We start from the raw sequence: 16356 nt of genomic DNA on the forward strand, positions 1-16356 counted from the left end.
CCAGTGGAGCAGCCAGAAAGCATGCATGTCTATGAAGCATGGCATGCACACACACAGGCTATCTCTGCAGCTTGTGGTGTGTGTGTGTGTGTGTGTGTGTGTGTGTGTGTGTGTGTGTGTGTGTGTGTGTGAACCAAACACCATTATGGATGAAGTCGCCAGCCAACACCAGGGAGTTTCCTATTTACAATTCAGATTCAGCAAGGATGGAATTTGGCTTTTCTGGGAACTCCAACCCTGCTGGAAGGCAACTTTACCTAAGATTTAAGAAAGTCTAAAGGCAGACCAGGGATATTCTCTTACTTACTTTCTGGATATTAAAGGCTCCAAGGTAAGGCTTTCAAGATGTAAAATTAAAGGGGTGGGGGAGAAAAGAAAAAAGAAAGCTCTGGAAGTCAAGGAAATTGCAAGTGACCACATTAGTGGCGAGCGCGCTTTCCTTCACTGAATGGGCTAGAGATGAAGGTCCCTTGTCTTCTGAGGTTTAGGTGCCCCATCTTCAGAGAGAGCTGGGACACTGGCAGAATTTCCACCCTACATGCTGAGGTTGCAGGTCACAGGCCATCCTGCTCAGCAGTGTCCTGTCTTACAGCGTAAAGAGGGAGCCTGGCAGCAGGGGGTCCTGAGTTGGCAGATTTTAGGGCCCAGAATCATGAAGGGGCCTGGAGCACACCAAAACCTCTGCCCTCTCTAACCTCACAATCTGGATGCTGACCCAAGCAGCCACAACCTTCTCTTTTAAAAGGATAGATGCGTCTGAAAGCTGAGTGCCCTCTCGTGGCTTTCCAGCCTGTGCTCGAGGGCCAACCCTTGAGTCAGAGTTCTAGAAACAGAGAAGCTCCCTTCAGATTTCAGGACAAGAAGCCCACAAGTCTCAGCCTCGCCCTAGTCTCCAGGGCTCTGGAGCTAATCCGTGCAGCCTGTATATTTAGAAGTCTTCGACAAATACAGTTAGTTACCTGGTGACAACTCCAGACCAGTCTCTTCTACGACAGGCATCTTGACTAACAGAGATTGGCCCCTTTGACAGCAATAGAGGCTCGAAACCACCACATGAGACAGGATGGCAGGTTCTGGGCAGCTGGTTATGGCTCAGGGAGGAAGTTGAGTAGGGCCGCTAGAAGCCGCTGTATCCTTGCTTAGCCGGGCAAATGAGAAGGCCAAATGGAATGGTATGAGGAACCAGAGAAAGGTACAGCTACCGTGTACACGCAGTCTCCAAGACGCTCTCTGCCAGGAAGGGACAAAGCCACTGGGAACTGACCCTAGCCCCGCCCTGGGTGTGGAGTGTTAAGTATAAGAAAAGGAAAAGACTATCTGGAAACACAAATGTACCACTGGGGATGTGCACTGTCAAGATCTGCCTATAGTCAGGAGGTGGACTAGAACATAGGTTCCAAACTTCTGTTGAACCCTAGGGCTCTTCAAGAGAGGTTCTGGGTGTCTCCCAGGTGTCTGGTCCACATAACTGTTGACTTTTGAAGACTTACTGCACACCATGCGCAAGGGCGTCACAAGCCAGCTTTTGACACACTGAAGACCTCCAGGAAGCCTGCTTTTGTGGGGCTCTCAGGCCTAAGTTCCTTTTGTTTCATGCCCAAGAATTTTGAATTTCTCATAAATACATTAGTAAGAAGTCAACTCAAGTCCTGCTGGCAGGACAGAGATCTTGTGCCACTGACAGGGACCCTCGAGAAGGGTATGGCTTAGGAGATGTTGACGTCAGAGCACACTGTTGGTATGGTCCTTTAGATGGCTAACGAATATGCCAGCACATATTAGCATACTTGAAGTTTCTCTTTATGTTTGGAGCTTCTTGTTTATAATTTTTTTTGAAGATTTGTATTATGTGTATGGGTGTGTTGCCTACACGTACTTGTAACCACGTGGATGCCTGGTGTCTGTGGAGGGTGTTGGATCCCCTGGAACGAAAGTACAGATGGTTGTGAGCAGTCATGGGTGCTGGGAACACTGCAAGGCCACCAAGTGCTCTCAACTGCGGAGCCATCTCTCCAGTTCCATACTTGTTTGCTCCATAAGGAATATGAATTGCTGTCAGTGACTCAGTTGCTCATTTGTGAGCATCTGTCCCATCTGCAGACGCCTTGAGACTTCCTGGTGAGCCGCTAAAAAAGGAAGGCTCCCACTTAGGGCAAGCACCTGTCCTTGCAGGGATGGCCTCAGCCCTGTGCTGGGGGCGGGAGGAACAGACAGACGGACAGACACGATGACTAAGGCTTCTTAACATCTGCAGCTATCCCTGGGACATGCACTTCCCAGGATGGGTGTGCATGGTTTTCAATTTTCTTTTCTTTCTTTGTTTTCTGAGACAAGGTTTTTCTAGACAACAGTCCTGGCTGTCCTGGAACTCACTCTGTAGACCAGACTGGCCTTGAAGTCACAGAGATCCGCCTGCCTCTGCCTCCAGGAAACTGAGATTAAAGGCGTGCTCCACCACCGCCTGGTGGTTTTTCAATTAAAAAAAACATTTACAATAATTCCTTTAGATTTTAAGATTCAACTAGCAATTGTGTACAATGGGCTTTCCTGCCAAAGCAAGTTGAAAACCACTCAGGAGAAATTCAGTGGGGTGTGTGTGTGTGTGTGTGTGTGTGTGTGTGTGTGTGTGTGTGTGTGTGTGTGTGTGTGTGTGTGAAGACTGATGTCTGTGGAGTCCAGAAAAGGGAGACAGTTCCCCTGCAGCTGGAGTTACAGATTGTTTTAAGCTGCCTGATGTGGGTGCTAGGAACCAAACTTCAGTCTTCTGTAAGAGTGGTATATGATCTAACATTCTGAGCCACCAGTTCACAATGGTATCATTTTCTGACTTACTGGTAGCAACTGGAGTGGCATGCCTTTTACAGAAGTGGTGAAGTATAGAAAGTTTCATGGAAGCTTAAGCACTTTGCAGAAATCATCAACCGAAACGGCTATCTCCTTGAGCCTCTGAAACTTGTGAGCGGGGAGAGACAGAGTGCTTTTAGGAAACTCTATGAACACGAGCTCATATACTTAGACAGTAATGCTAGCTACTGCTGTGGGACATAGCTGTCCCTTAGCTGAGGTAACCTGGAGAGAGGTGAGAGGCACGCTGCATGTTCCCTTCTGACATTTTGTGCACAGAGAGTAGTGGAGGGGAAAGGCCTTTACGGCTCTGTGGCCCAGGATCTCCAGAGGGAGGGCTAACTGAGATCAGTCAGAGGAAGTGGGGAGGGGGAGGCCTGCAGGCAGCACGGGGCACAGGCTCATTGGGAAGCCAAGAGAGCGTGTGGGTGAATTCCATCTTCACAGCTTGGCGTGGGGTCCGGTGATGCTCGTACCAGTGCTTCCCAGTCTTCTTGCTGGGTACAAGGGACCCAAGCTTCTGGACCCCCTTTAGTAGCACGGGCTCCAGGCATCGGGGCCAGCATCAGGCGAAGCACAAACCCTTCTCTCTCGAACACATCTTCAGCTGAGAGTCATCACCGAGCTGACACGTGTCTTTACCTGAGGGTCATCTGAAGGAAGGCTTGCTTCTGTGCCTGCCCTGACTCCTCTACTGGGAACCCCAGTTGCAAAATTGGATCCTTGACACCAGGCCCTCACCTCAAGGCTAGACCCCTGGCCAGTGTTCAGAAAACCCTTGAGGCGATGGCTGGCCCTGTCTGACCACTAGTTCTTCAGCTTGTCTGCCCAGGAGGCGTCCCAGCTCACTCTCCTGGGCCTGGAAGGAACAAGAGGCCCTGGCCTTCCTTCTTTGAGGTCTCACAGCATGAATGCTGAACCCCTAGGCCAGTGGCCACATGCAGAGATACGAGGGTCCCCATCCAGGGACTGGATCTTAAGGAAGCAGAGGCCAATCATTCCATGCCTGAAGCTGGGCTGACCTTGGACCCAGAGACAGCTCAGACACCTCATCTTCTCTGTACCCACCTGTGCCAAGCCTACCAGGCTCCAGCCACGCGGCCCTTGTAATAGTTTCCCATGCCTATGCCTATTGCCACAAGAGCTTTTCACAAGCCCGAGCCTCTCAGACACTGCTCCCAGTGACCGGCCTTTGATGGACACGAGCCTGGCTCAGCCAGGGAAATCAAGGGTAGCCAGAAGCCCCACATGGGAGAGGATGCAGGCTCTGAGGCTGTGTAACTTGGGCTGGAGGGAGCCCAGGGAATCGAGGACAGGAGGAACATTCGGGAAAGCAGGCTAAGGCCTGTTCAGTGCAGTTCTGTGATGGTTCCTTGTGGGACAATCTCCCTCATTCCCTGGTATTTTCTTTGAGAGAAAATGGTAGGGAAGAGGAGTAGGGAGAGGAAGAGGAAGAGGAAGCCCAGGGCTTGCCACGAACAGGTGACAGGGCCTGGGATTCTGCTCTGCATGGCAAGAGCAAGCTGAGGAACAGGCTGGGGAGCAGGCCTGGGTGTCTGGGCTGCCTGACCATAGGTAAGCACGGGACCTTGATGACGCCAACAACTCAGAAAACCCTGACAGAGAAGGTGCTGGATTCCAGAAGAGGTGACGCCCAACTGACTCACCTAGGGAGAAGGCAGGCTCTCTCTCTCTGAGAACGAGCCCCTCACAGAGGCGGCCAGACAGTACCTGCTTCGCCTCGCAGAGCCTTCTCCACCGCGACGCCCCTCTCCTCCAGCTGCCTCTGCTTCTCCTCCACTTGCTCCAGTTGGCGCTGGATGATCTGTGGAGAAACAGTGTAAGCTTCCAGATGTCTCTTACTCTGGCCTTGCTGTGGGTGAGGCCCTCTGGGGCACGGGATGCTGTGCTTCCCTTTCCCCTGCACGCGGCTGCCAGCGTGTACCTGGGCTCGGTGTAGCCGCTTCAGCTCCTCCTGCTTGGCCTGTCTCCGCGCTGCCTTCTGCACTCTCCGAGTCAGTTTGGCGCTCAGCTCCTCTTCTGTGTAGGTTCTGGGCTAGAGAGGGCAAGAGAGAGCTCCTAAGCCAGCTGCATGCAGGTGGGGGCTGCTCGGGCGGGAGTTGGCGAGGGTATGAGGAGGATCGTGCCCACGTGGGAGCTGACGTCTATGCTGAGGCTATGCCAGAGACCTCAATGTGAGACACTTCACCTCTGTGGCGGGCACAAGAGGCCTAATGGGAATGAGTGTTAGGAGAGTGACCCTCAGACAGACACACGCCTTTGGAACTAAGGTTGTAATTGCCACATAAACGTGTTTGTGGTTTTTGTTTGTTTTTATTTAAGTTTCTTTTCAACACAGGGTTTCTCTGTGTAGACCTGGTGTCCTAGAACTCACTCTGTAGACCAGGGTGGCCTCGAACTCACAAAGAAACGCCCGTCTCTGCCTCCAGTGTTGGGACCATAGGCCTGTGCTACTACCACCTAGCATGTGTGTGGTTTTTATTAAAGGCATTGTGATTAAAAAATAAAAACAAAAATACAGTAAAATGTTTCCCTAGGCCTCCTATTTCTGAGGCATACAGGAAAAAGAAGAGGTTTGGAAAGTGAGGGCATCTCCCACCACCTTGTTTGGGATTACTTTCTCCAGGTGAGGGGGGTCATAAGGGTTTTAGTAGCTAACATCTGAAGGAGAGAAGACACGGATGCCTCCATTTTAAATCTCAGTGACTCCACAGTGCCGCAGGCTGAAAAAGGAACAGTGTCGGTGACTACTTGGGTACAGAGGCAACCGTTGTCATGGAGAGCGAGGGTTGAAATGACCTGGCAGGGTAGTTGGGGTGGTGAGCTTGGAGGAGGCAACTGGGCAAGTCCCATACAGACACGGATGGCTGTCCCAGACACCTGTACATGTGGGCTACCACACTCCGAAGCACTCAGTGATGGGACAGATGCTGGGCAGCCACTGAGAAGCATGAGTGGGGGGCTGTCCTCTTTTGTGAGACCCTCCTTATTTCCTTCAAAACACCCGAGATTTTTGACCGTGAAGGAGACGTCTACATTTAACCTGGGCCCACATTTACCGCCTCTCCTCAAGGAGCTCACATGACAGCAGTAGGTCAGGCGCACAGGCAGAAGGCGGTCTACGGATCATCCCAGCATCCCAGTGCCCTAACGGTTCAGAGCAGGTGATGACCACCCCTTGCTGGGTTACCCGGACCCACAGGGGCAGCTCTGCCCCGACCCATGATGACATGCACTCCAGCCAAGGGAAGAGCGACTGTCTCCTCCTCCTTCTGTGACACAACTAACGAAGGTTTGACTGTGACAGCTGCATGCACGTATGACAGTTAGTGAGGACGTGGCTGCAGGACCCAGCAGGGCTGTCCAAGTGGTTAATCACAGACAGGCATGCAATGAGGACCAGCCAGCGGGGATGAGACACTACCTTTGATGAATAGGCTCTCCTGAATGCCAAGGCGTGTGGTACATAAATCGACTTTTAAGGGGATGGCAACAGAAAACAAAACAGAACAGGAATGATAATGATGATTAAAAAAATGAAAATAGAATACAGAAATGGAACAAAATCAGTTAGAGGTTTAAAACAAACACAAGACTTAATCACATGATCATTTCTCACAATGTCACACAAGACTGAACAAGAAGGAACCTGGGGTACAGACACTACCAGCTGAGTTTCATTGATCTCCACTGTTAAATAAAGCTGGGGTTCACTTTCCTATTCACAAAACAACATACCCTGAATCCTTTGTCTGCCCCTTGTTGACCAGTTTGTTGAAATGTGTGGTCACTTGATCCTTTTCACTCATAGCCACCCCTTCCTTCCCTTGTGTCCCTGCCATGGAGTACTTAGCAGAGAATGAAGCTGGAGGCAGGAAACGGGCACTGACCCTTACAGACTCTCTTGACAGCTTCTAGAGTCAGACAGTATTCTTGACAGGGCCACATGGGTTCAGTGTGGTATCCAGCTGTCCTGGGACTGGGAAAACTTGCTATTTCAGAATTATACCCAGTGAAGGGGACCAAAGTGGCATAAGTCACCGTGACTGTGACCCGGAAAGCACCAGCGTTCAGGCAGCCATGGAAACCTTTCCACTTCATACGCTGATCACAACCGCGCTAAGCCATAGCCAGTTTCCTTTGCTTCTGTGCTCTCTCATGGGTCATATGAAGTACCTAAAGGGGCCCTGTGGACCCAGGCGTGGAGGCAATCGGAATTTGGTGGTATGCAGGACGGAGGGATGCGGAGGGTGGCGCAGTGGAGGACCCACAGACTTGCTGGGGAACAGATTTGCTGCTTTCAGCTCTGCGTATAGGCAGCCTCTCCCCCACGGGGCAGATTGTGATGAAGTCCTCATGCAGAACGGGGTGGTTTAAAAGGGAAAAGTACAGATGGGGTCCCCAGTGGCCTACACAGACACACTTCAAGAGTGGCGCTGACACCTGTATCTGTCTGTGGCTGCTGCCAATACAAGGAGACACAGCAGCATCTTTATTAATTCACCCGCCGCTGGGACTGGTACCAACTTGGCAGTGGCGGTAACAGGGAGGGGAATCATGACACACTTGGGTAAACCGGGGAGAGTGGGGCTGGGAGCATGGCTAGCTGGTTGCTGCAGGGGTACAAAGCAGGATAGGACTGGAAGAGTGCTGGGCAGGCCCTGGTGGGCCTCAGTGATGGAGAAGCAGCTGGGCAGGCTGCACTTAAGAGTCAAAGGGAAGCAAAGGAAAGAGGCTAGCTAGAGTTATCATTTGTTGTCAGGGCTTTAGGTGGCTAGAAAACCTGGCTTGGACTGGGGAGATAAATCTGTTAGGAATATACTTGTTTTACAAGCATGAAGGCCTTGGGTAGGGTTTGAGCCATAAATCCTACATAAAGAGCCTGGCTTGGTGGGGTGTGCTTGTTATCCCAAAGCCAGGGAGCTGGAGGCAGGTGGGTCCCATCTCTCAGGATTTGCTGTACAGATAGCCAGTCTAGTCTAAATGGTGAGCTCTGTCATATATGCACACATAAAAGGTAGACAGGCACCGGAGGGGTGACACCCAAGGTTATTCTCTGGCTTTTCACACACGCTCACACATGCGCCTACACACATGCAAATACAAACAGACCAACCATGAATAATTAATTTTTGTATAATAGACATTTAGTGAAAACAAGATTTTGGTTTTATGTGTTTGTGCATCACTATGGAAACCAAACCAAGGCACTTGTTTCTCAAGTGCTGACTCAGGGCCTGGGTCTGAGAGACAGGAAGAGGACTGGCTTCCACCTATGCTACACTGCGGCTGGAGGCTTCCTTTTCTGGGCAAGCAAAAGCCTAATTTCACTCTTGGTCCCACTGATCCTGATACTTTTAATTGTGAAAATTTTAAGACCCAGAAATACTGAAGGAGGAAGTCAGTGATGTTAGAACACTCTTCACTTCGACTCCCAGCATGCGTCGGGCTGTGATCTTTACACAGCCGGTTTTTTGACATCAGAGACCCAGTCTCTAGAAGCTTCAGCAATAATTTCTGTGGTACCACCTGCTAGGAACCTGATATCAATTTGATGATGGATGGCATTTTTTTTTTTTTTTTTGGTTTTTACGAGACAGGGTTTCTCTGTATTGTTTTGGAGGCTATTGGTCCAGCCCGGCCTCGAACTCACAGAGATACGCCTGCCTCTGCCTCCCGAGTGCTGGGATTAAAGGCGTGCGCCACCACCGCCCGGTGGCATTTTTTAAAAATACGTATTACACTTGCCATTCACCATCAAATGTCATCAGTAGTTCCAAAGTTTCCTTTACAGTTTCGTGGTTGTTTTGCTCTGGTTTCTTCCCTACCGTAGGTTCTGTGCTTCCCCTACCCACACCTTTGTTTATTAGACAGGATCTTTCTATGTATCTCTGGGTGGCCCAGAACTCACTAGGTAGCCCAGAGTGGCCCTGAATTTGTGGAATTCTGCCTCGGATTCCCGAGTCTTAGGGCTGCATGAAATCGCCATACCCAGTAGATACTGTGCCCTGCCCTCACTCAGTGAGATGCAATGTCATCCTAAGAGCCATGCTTGCCCCTGCCCAGGCCCGGCTTGCCATCAGCATTCCCCATGTGACCACCAGAGAATCATCTCGTCTCTATGGAGTGCACCTGGTAATAAGGTATCCAAGGCCTTACAGTTCTAGGAATCTGAGTGGCACCTGTCACTGTTCACATGACTATGGAAATGAGTTCCTGGGCTCTTTATACTTGTGGTCATTGGGTGCCTACATCAAGATGATGGGTTTAGCATAGTCAGTGGGGACATCTGACACTCCCCACTGTGGCAAGATGTTTCATTACCTTGTGGAGAAGCGGCGTGACCTGACTACAGTGGCAACCACAGACGGAAGATCTGACCGATGTGACACGAACTGTCTTAACATGAGCACACTCACCATGGAGGCAAGGGGGACTTTGGACCACATTCTCTTCTGCCCAGGCTCCTTCAGGACTCCCAATACAGCACCTGCTCCCAGTGTTGGGATGAGTTTTGAAACTCATGTGCACATCCACACACTGTCTTTGGTTCAGTCCCAGTGCTACTGCCTGGACGACCTCAGCGGGCATACCCAGGAGCAACACATTGGACTGAACCCCTGTGGAGAACACATAGCCTCCAGTCCTACATTCAGATTCCTGGTGCAAGAAATGAGGCCTGACTGCAGGAGATGGAGAAGGAAGAGAGGTCTGTGCTTCTTGGTAACTAAATAGTAGAGAAAGAGCTATCATCATGGCCAGTGAGATAATATAGAATGAGACGATGAAAATGCAGATGAACCGAGAACGAGATAAGAATAAACTGACTTTTTCTAGTCTGCTGAATCCCTAAAAGAGGAACTGAGACAGGCTGGAGGATGGACCTGTAACAGGAAGATACCATCTCAATGAACAGTGACATGTGGGGTGCAGCGCTACCTCAGCCTGTTCTGGCTGCTCTATAGCTCAAGGCTGTTTAAGTCCAGGCCTTGAGGACTCATGTCAAAAAGGCACACGAGGGGGTGGTCACAGGTAGGTGCCCATGCCCCAGTGGATGCCCCAGTACCAAGACTTTCAATTAGTGCTGCTTCAGGGTCAATTCCTAAAACAGAGAAAGTCCTCTATTTAAATGCACCAGGTAGTGAGCTTAGCTAGGCCTATTCCTGAGGGATTCCTGAGGGAGCTATCTGGTCTACCTCCCATTCATGCCTGGTGTCCAGTCATTACTTGAATGACCCCAAGCAATACCTCAGATCTTCTTCCATTATTTGGCCCTGGCAGACACTGTTCACGGTGTAATGCCAGACTGATAACCAACAGAGTACCCTGGCTTCTTCAGACTGAGAGACCACTCTGTGGCGTTGGCTGTTGGCTGAGGGCTGGCACAGCACTCCAATGTCTGTCTACTAGGAGATCAGAACAGGCATTGGCTCTGCACCCCAGCTTTAGCTTTCACGGTCTGCTTCTCTACCATTTATGGATGCTTTGTCACCAGCTCTCTGAACCTCTTCAGCAACTGGGTCTACCCACCTCTCGCTTGGACTTCTGGGAAGACCTTTCAAGGATGTCATCGCTGGACAGGTCTGAGTCCTCTGAGAAACTCAGCTGGCGCCGGAGCTGCAGCTCTGTAGGGTGAAAAGAGACCTAGTCAAGACAGCAGTCAGCACCCCATGAAATCATGCTGCAAGGAAGTCAGCCACAGGTGGGTCTCTAAAAGATTCTTCTCCAAAGGTGATGGGACAACACCAAACAGATGGCATTTTAGATACCTGTTTAGAACCCCTTGGTAAGACTCTGCTCCATGCAAAATCAGGCCCATGTGTGGGGTCATGTGACCCGAGGAAGGGTACCAACAAGAATCTATCTTACCCAGTTTCAAGTTGGCAGTAACATTTCATGCAGTGGACTAGGCTGAGGGGGGAACGGCTCCTTGCAGGAGCAGCACAGGGGAGTGTATCTTTTGTGAATGACTGGGGAGGTACTTCCCACACTGGGTCTGCGAGCATCCCTTGGCAGTGCGTACCTGTTCTCACGATCGGAGATGCCCTGCGCTGGCCTGAATCCACTGTGGCACCACTGGACGGGGTGCTGGAGCAGGACTTCTCGTCACTCTTTTTCTTTTTGTCCTTCTTGTATCCAGAGAAGACGGACTTCCACAGGGACTTGGGCTTAGCAGCTACCTCCTCTGGGAGGCCCAGGCTGGTTTTCTCTGGGATTCGGCCTTCCCCTTTGGATTTCTTCTCTTTCTTGTTCCTGCGGGGGGAGAAGAGGGACGACCTCTTTTTGCTCTTCCCGCTGGAGCCCTCAGATGAGGTGACAGAGCCATCAGGGCCTCCTGAGTCTGAGGGAGGGGAGAGGATCTCCTCGCTAGTAGCTTCATGCTTCAGAGTGGGCTCCTGGGAGCCTCGGAGGACTGTGCGCTTGGTGGACTCAGGCCCTAGTTCCTTGCCCTGGGATGATGCTGGGCGGGACCTGGAGGAGGCCATCTCCATGGCCTGCATCCTGCTCAGCTGTTTGGCCATGGCATCTCGAAGTGCCTGACTCTTCACAGACTTCTCCCGGGCTCGCATGCGCTCCTCAGCCAGCTCCTTGGCTTCTGCAGAGACCAGAGGCAGCCCTCTTTTCTGTGGTTGCACGTCGCGATCCAGGGGAGGGAGGCGCCCATTCTCCTTAGCCAGGAGCTTCTCTGACCTGGACCAGCAGGAGGGGGGGTGTGAAGAACTTCTCCTGCAGACTCGAGTCCTCAGTCTTGTCATCATACGTGTCCTCCACATCATCAGCAAAGGGGATCTCATCCACACTCTCCACGAAGGACTTCCGAACCTCCTCCCTGGGGGGGCTGGGCTGGCTCCCGTGGGGGCCGCGTGAATGTGGTAGGAGGGGGAGGTGGGACAGCGGAGGCTTTGCTGTGCTCCAAAGTTTGATGGGGCTTCCTCCGCAGGGTTGCAGGCTCCTCATTGGGAGGTGGGGGTGGGGGAGGGCTGGAAGGTGGAGTGAGCATGGTGGAGTCGGAGGTGTTGAAGCTCTGGCTGCCCAAGGTCTTCATGTTGGAGGAGCTGCCATGGAGGCCCAGGCCTGAGCTGCTGGAGAGGTCCCTACGCTCCTCCTGGTTGCTCCTCAGTTCCCTGTCAGAGGGCGACTTTGGGGTAAGCAGTGGGGGCTGGTCACCAGCTGACTTTGGCAGACCCAACCTTTTAGGAACAGGTGGAGGTTTTAGAAGGCAGAGGCCTTCTTCCTGAGGGGACTTGTCAACTGAGTAGGACTTTAGGGATATTGGCTTGAAGGCAGATGAGGGGAGGCTGGGCTCTGACCCCTTGTTCCGGTCCACAGGGGTGAGGCCCAGGCTACGGCGGATCTCAGCGCTCTTCATCCAAAACTCCTCCACCAGATCACTCCGCTTCAGAGCCTCCTCCACAGCCAGAGGGCCACTTAGTCTGTCTTTGGGGTCTCCTTGGCTCTTCACAGGGAGCGGGGTCAGGGGTGTGGATGTTTTGGCTGGAACTGGCTGGAAGCGTATGGGGGACTCGGTGGGTGACGGTATGGCAGCATCTGAGGAAGGCTGAGGTTGGGAACAGATGGGCAGCTGGGTGGAGGGAGGTGTGGGAGGGGCCACCAGAGACTCTGGATGTAAGCTGGTAGGTGAGGTAGGTGTCCTGGCTTCTGGCAGGGCCATAGGCTGTGATCGGATGGGCGAGTGCACAGGTTTCTGATCTGTGGGGACTTCAGCTTTGGGCTTTTCTCTGGGGAGCAGAGGTGCAGGGAAGAGGGGCTCCTCGGGGGACTTTGCCTTGGTGGTGACAGAGGCAAGTGGGGCCAGGGCCTCCTACACAGCGAGAAGAGAACAGTGTAGTCAGTGCCTTCCCTCAGGGAGCTTTAGCTCAGGGGCCTACACTGACTGAAGTAGAATCCTCTCCATCCTTCTGGCTAGTATTCCCAGAGCTGCAGGAGGTCCGTCCTCATTTTCACACACACATCCTTGGTTCCTGGTCCACCAAGGGCACCAATGATTTAGGCTTTCATCACAACCCACAGTAACTAGAGCTCTGGGGCCCCCAAGGGATAACATGGGGTAATGTATGGGAAGACTTAAAGTCATTACTTAGCACGGTCCTCTCCAGCCACTCTGTCCCTCTGAGGAACCGTGGAGATGTACACACACCCTCTTGTCACTCTGTCCCTCTGAGGAACCGTGGAGATGCACACACACCCTCTCCAGCCACTGTCTCTCCGAGGAACTGTGGAGATGCACACAGACACTTATACTACCCACCCCAGGGCTTCTCACATCTCAGGTTAATTACTGGACTGTGCCTTGTTGCCTGGAGCCCCAGAGACCAAGGCCTGGCTTTGATTCCTTCCTGGTTTTCCCTACCAGTTGTACTTCCCAGACTAAGAACCTCAGACATTAGTATGACACACTCACATTCATTCTCTGAAGTGATTCTAGCAATCTAGAGGCATGTTTTTCATTTAAATAGTTACACATTTATTTTCACATACCTGTTATAAACCTATAGATACTTAAATATCATTCCATCAACTTAAAAATAAACTTGTGGCCGGGCGTTGGTACCACACACCTTTAATCCCAGCACTTGGGAGGCAGAGGCAGATGGATCTCTGTGAGTTCAAGGCCAGCCTGGTCTACAGAGCGAGTTCCAGGACAGCCTCCAAAATAATACAGAGAAACCCTGTCTCGAAAAACCAAAAACAAAAAACAAAAAAACCTCACCCAGCCACTGAGGGTAGCACCTGAAGCCTACACCTCGTCAACTGTGTTACCTAGCACAAGATACAAAATTCTTCACATTCACAAAATGGGGTGGATACAGGGCTGCTTCATTTCTCTTTATGGAGCTTACACTATGGGTTCTAAGACGGGGTCATGTCTCTTCAAGGTCCCATGGACCGCCCGCCCTGTCCCCAGCCCTACTTACCTCTGCCACAGGGCTGTGGGCTGGGGACAACAGAACAGCTTGTTTCTGAGGTGACTGGCTGGGGCTGGCGGCTTGGGAAGGACCTGAAAAGGAGAGACATGGAGTTTGTAATAGGAATTAAGTCCCTTCTACTCTACATACACCAGGAGTAGGGAGCAGCCAGGTCCATGGAGGGTCTCACACCATAGCCAGCCTCTAGCTGAGGCAGGACAGCAGGGCCTCAGATAGTCTGCCCTCAGGCTGTTATAAAAAAATCAACTGAAGGGACTCAAGGAGGCACTGCCTGCACCCTGCATGCTCCCGTAGCTGGCACTCTGGTCATCGTGTGTGGTGGCTATGATCTGGGCCTCCAGCTTTATGATGTGTCTTTATTCTTCTCACGCTCCCCAACAACCCAAGAAAAGGTGGCCCTGGCTGAGGCTGTCTGCAGAGATCTGTGGCCCCAGACAGGCAAGGACCAGGACAGGGATGGTGGGGCTCTTGGCCATCCAGGGCTAGGCACCATAGGTGCTGTTCTGAAGGCCTCACTTGGTATTGCCAGCATGGCCCTGGCATTCTCGAAGTCATTCCTCCTGCCCCTACCTCTCTCCTCCTGCTTTGGTGTGCCAGGCGGCTCCTCCTCCTCATTTTCTGACACTCTCAGCTCCAGCTCAGCTTTCACCTTGGCCTGGCACTGCAGGCGAAGTTCCACCTCAGCGTCCGAAGGGATGTCATCAGACCAGTGCTGATCTGGGGGACGCAGGCGAGACACACATTTTTGCACACTGAGCCCGAGCAGTGTTCCCTTTCTCTGTCCTGCTTCATTAGAGATTTGCTCAATGGGGTGACCCACTGTGGCATGAGGTCTAAACAAGGTGTGAAGTCCCCCCAAACCAAGCCTCTTAGTAAGAGGCAAATCTGACACAAAGCATCCGTCTTGCCTTCTGAGTGCGGAAACCTGTGATGCTTTTGCTTTTGGGGTGTGTGTGTGTGTGTGTGTGTGTGTGTGTGTGTGTGTGTGTGTGTGTGTGTGTGTGTGTGTGTCTGTCTGTCTGTCTGTCTGTCCTCACCTGTGTGAAGGCCAGAGGTTGTTGATACTGGGTGTTTCCCATTGCTCTTTACCTCGCCTTTTTGAGACAAGGTCACACTGACCCTGGAGCTTGCCTTTCAGCTTAACTGGTTGGCCAGGGAGCCCCTGAGGTTGGCCTGTCTCCACCTTCCTCCATGCCCAGCCTTTACAAGGGTGTTAGGTGCTGAACTCAGGCAGTCCTGCCTATGTAGCAGGGACTGTGCCCACTGAGCCATCTCCCCATCCATCTGTCTACTTGTAAAATACAGTGACCACGACACAAGAGGCTGTGATAGAGGGCAAACCACCACCACCACGACCAATCACCACCACCTTTAGGGGGTACCTGTGGACTCATCTTCCCTTTTGCCCCCCACCCCAGGTGCCCCCTAAAAATTTCCTGTAAAGTGTCTTTTGTGAGTCCCCCACGTGTCACAGCAGGTCACAGAGGTGCAGAGGGAAGGCTGGGCCCCATACCATCCAGTTCAGCACCAGTGTCCCCAGGGTCCCCATCCTCTGCAGCTTCTCCTTCAGTCTCTGCTGGCAACGAGTCCGCGTCCTCTTCTAGGTCATTCTCATCCAGAGGGGCTGTAAGGCAGACACAGTCACGGACCGGAAGAAAATGACAGACAGACAAGTAACTGTGCAGGGCGAGAGCAGGTAGTGATGCATAGGCCACGGGGAGAAGGCAGGCCCCCGGACAGACACGGAGCGCGCTCTGTAAGCAGCGTGGGTGCCACGGCCATTTCACCAGCTTCTGGCCTGGAGGCCACACCTTTTCCTCCAGAGGCTGCTGCTATGAGATCCTCAAGTCAGTCATAATCAAGGGACGCGGTGTGGCCATCAGCAGCTGTTAACAGTACTTGTATTACTTACATAACAGGTCCAGTGCTGGCCACTTCATGTGCCATGAGGTAGTTACTCCTCATTTTGAGGCAGCCAGAGGGCCCTGTTCCTCGTGGCTACCTCTAGGTGACAAAACCTAGGCCTGAGGGCTCTGCTGTTGTTTGTGTCAGCACATGAAGAACTGTTGTTCCTGAGACGGCTTGGAGGAGTTTGTTAAAGACGTAGATGTCAGGGGATATCTAAAGTTCCCTTTCTAGACTCAAGCATGGCTCTTTAGGGCTGCAAAACAAAGTAAGCACTCATCCACTTCATCCACCCCGAGGCAGACAGTCCTAGAGCTTTACAGCACCTGGGCCTAGTCCCTCAATACAGAGGGAGCGCGGGAGAGCAGGAGAGCTGCAGGCTCTGCCTGGGAGTGCTGTCAGCCAGAGGGCAATCAATGCTTTTGGTTTACTTGGAGTAAGGCATCAAAGCACATCCCGACTGTCTCAAAGCTGAGCTGAACTGGGGAGAGGCCAGGTCAACCTACTGGCTCTGCCCCCAGTCAGCACGGGCACCGAGCTCAGGTGATGACAAAACTTGAGAAAGAGGCTCCCTTTAGGGAGGGAGAAGGGGTATTTCTTGACGTTAGAGGAGGCAGCTCTGTGAGTTGTAATTTAA

The 16356-nt window shown here is 52.1% G+C and overlaps 1 protein-coding gene across 1 annotated transcript in view; it reads right to left on the minus strand.

Moving 5' to 3' along the window:
• Mical3 (microtubule associated monooxygenase, calponin and LIM domain containing 3) overlaps positions 1 to 16356 on the minus strand; it is a 179663-nt gene that overhangs the window by 15723 nt on the left and 147584 nt on the right. The window contains 9 exon segments of the mRNA XM_040737544.1: positions 4576 to 4669; positions 4790 to 4900; positions 10396 to 10490; positions 10889 to 11576; positions 11578 to 11703; positions 11705 to 12688; positions 13803 to 13885; positions 14385 to 14531; positions 15328 to 15438. Coding sequence (XP_040593478.1) covers positions 4576 to 4669; positions 4790 to 4900; positions 10396 to 10490; positions 10889 to 11576; positions 11578 to 11703; positions 11705 to 12688; positions 13803 to 13885; positions 14385 to 14531; positions 15328 to 15438 — 2439 coding nt within the window.

The sequence above is a fragment of the Mesocricetus auratus genome, unplaced genomic scaffold (genome assembly GCF_017639785.1).
Source record: "Mesocricetus auratus isolate SY011 unplaced genomic scaffold, BCM_Maur_2.0 Super-Scaffold_100676, whole genome shotgun sequence".
Lineage (NCBI taxonomy): Eukaryota > Metazoa > Chordata > Mammalia > Rodentia > Cricetidae > Mesocricetus > Mesocricetus auratus.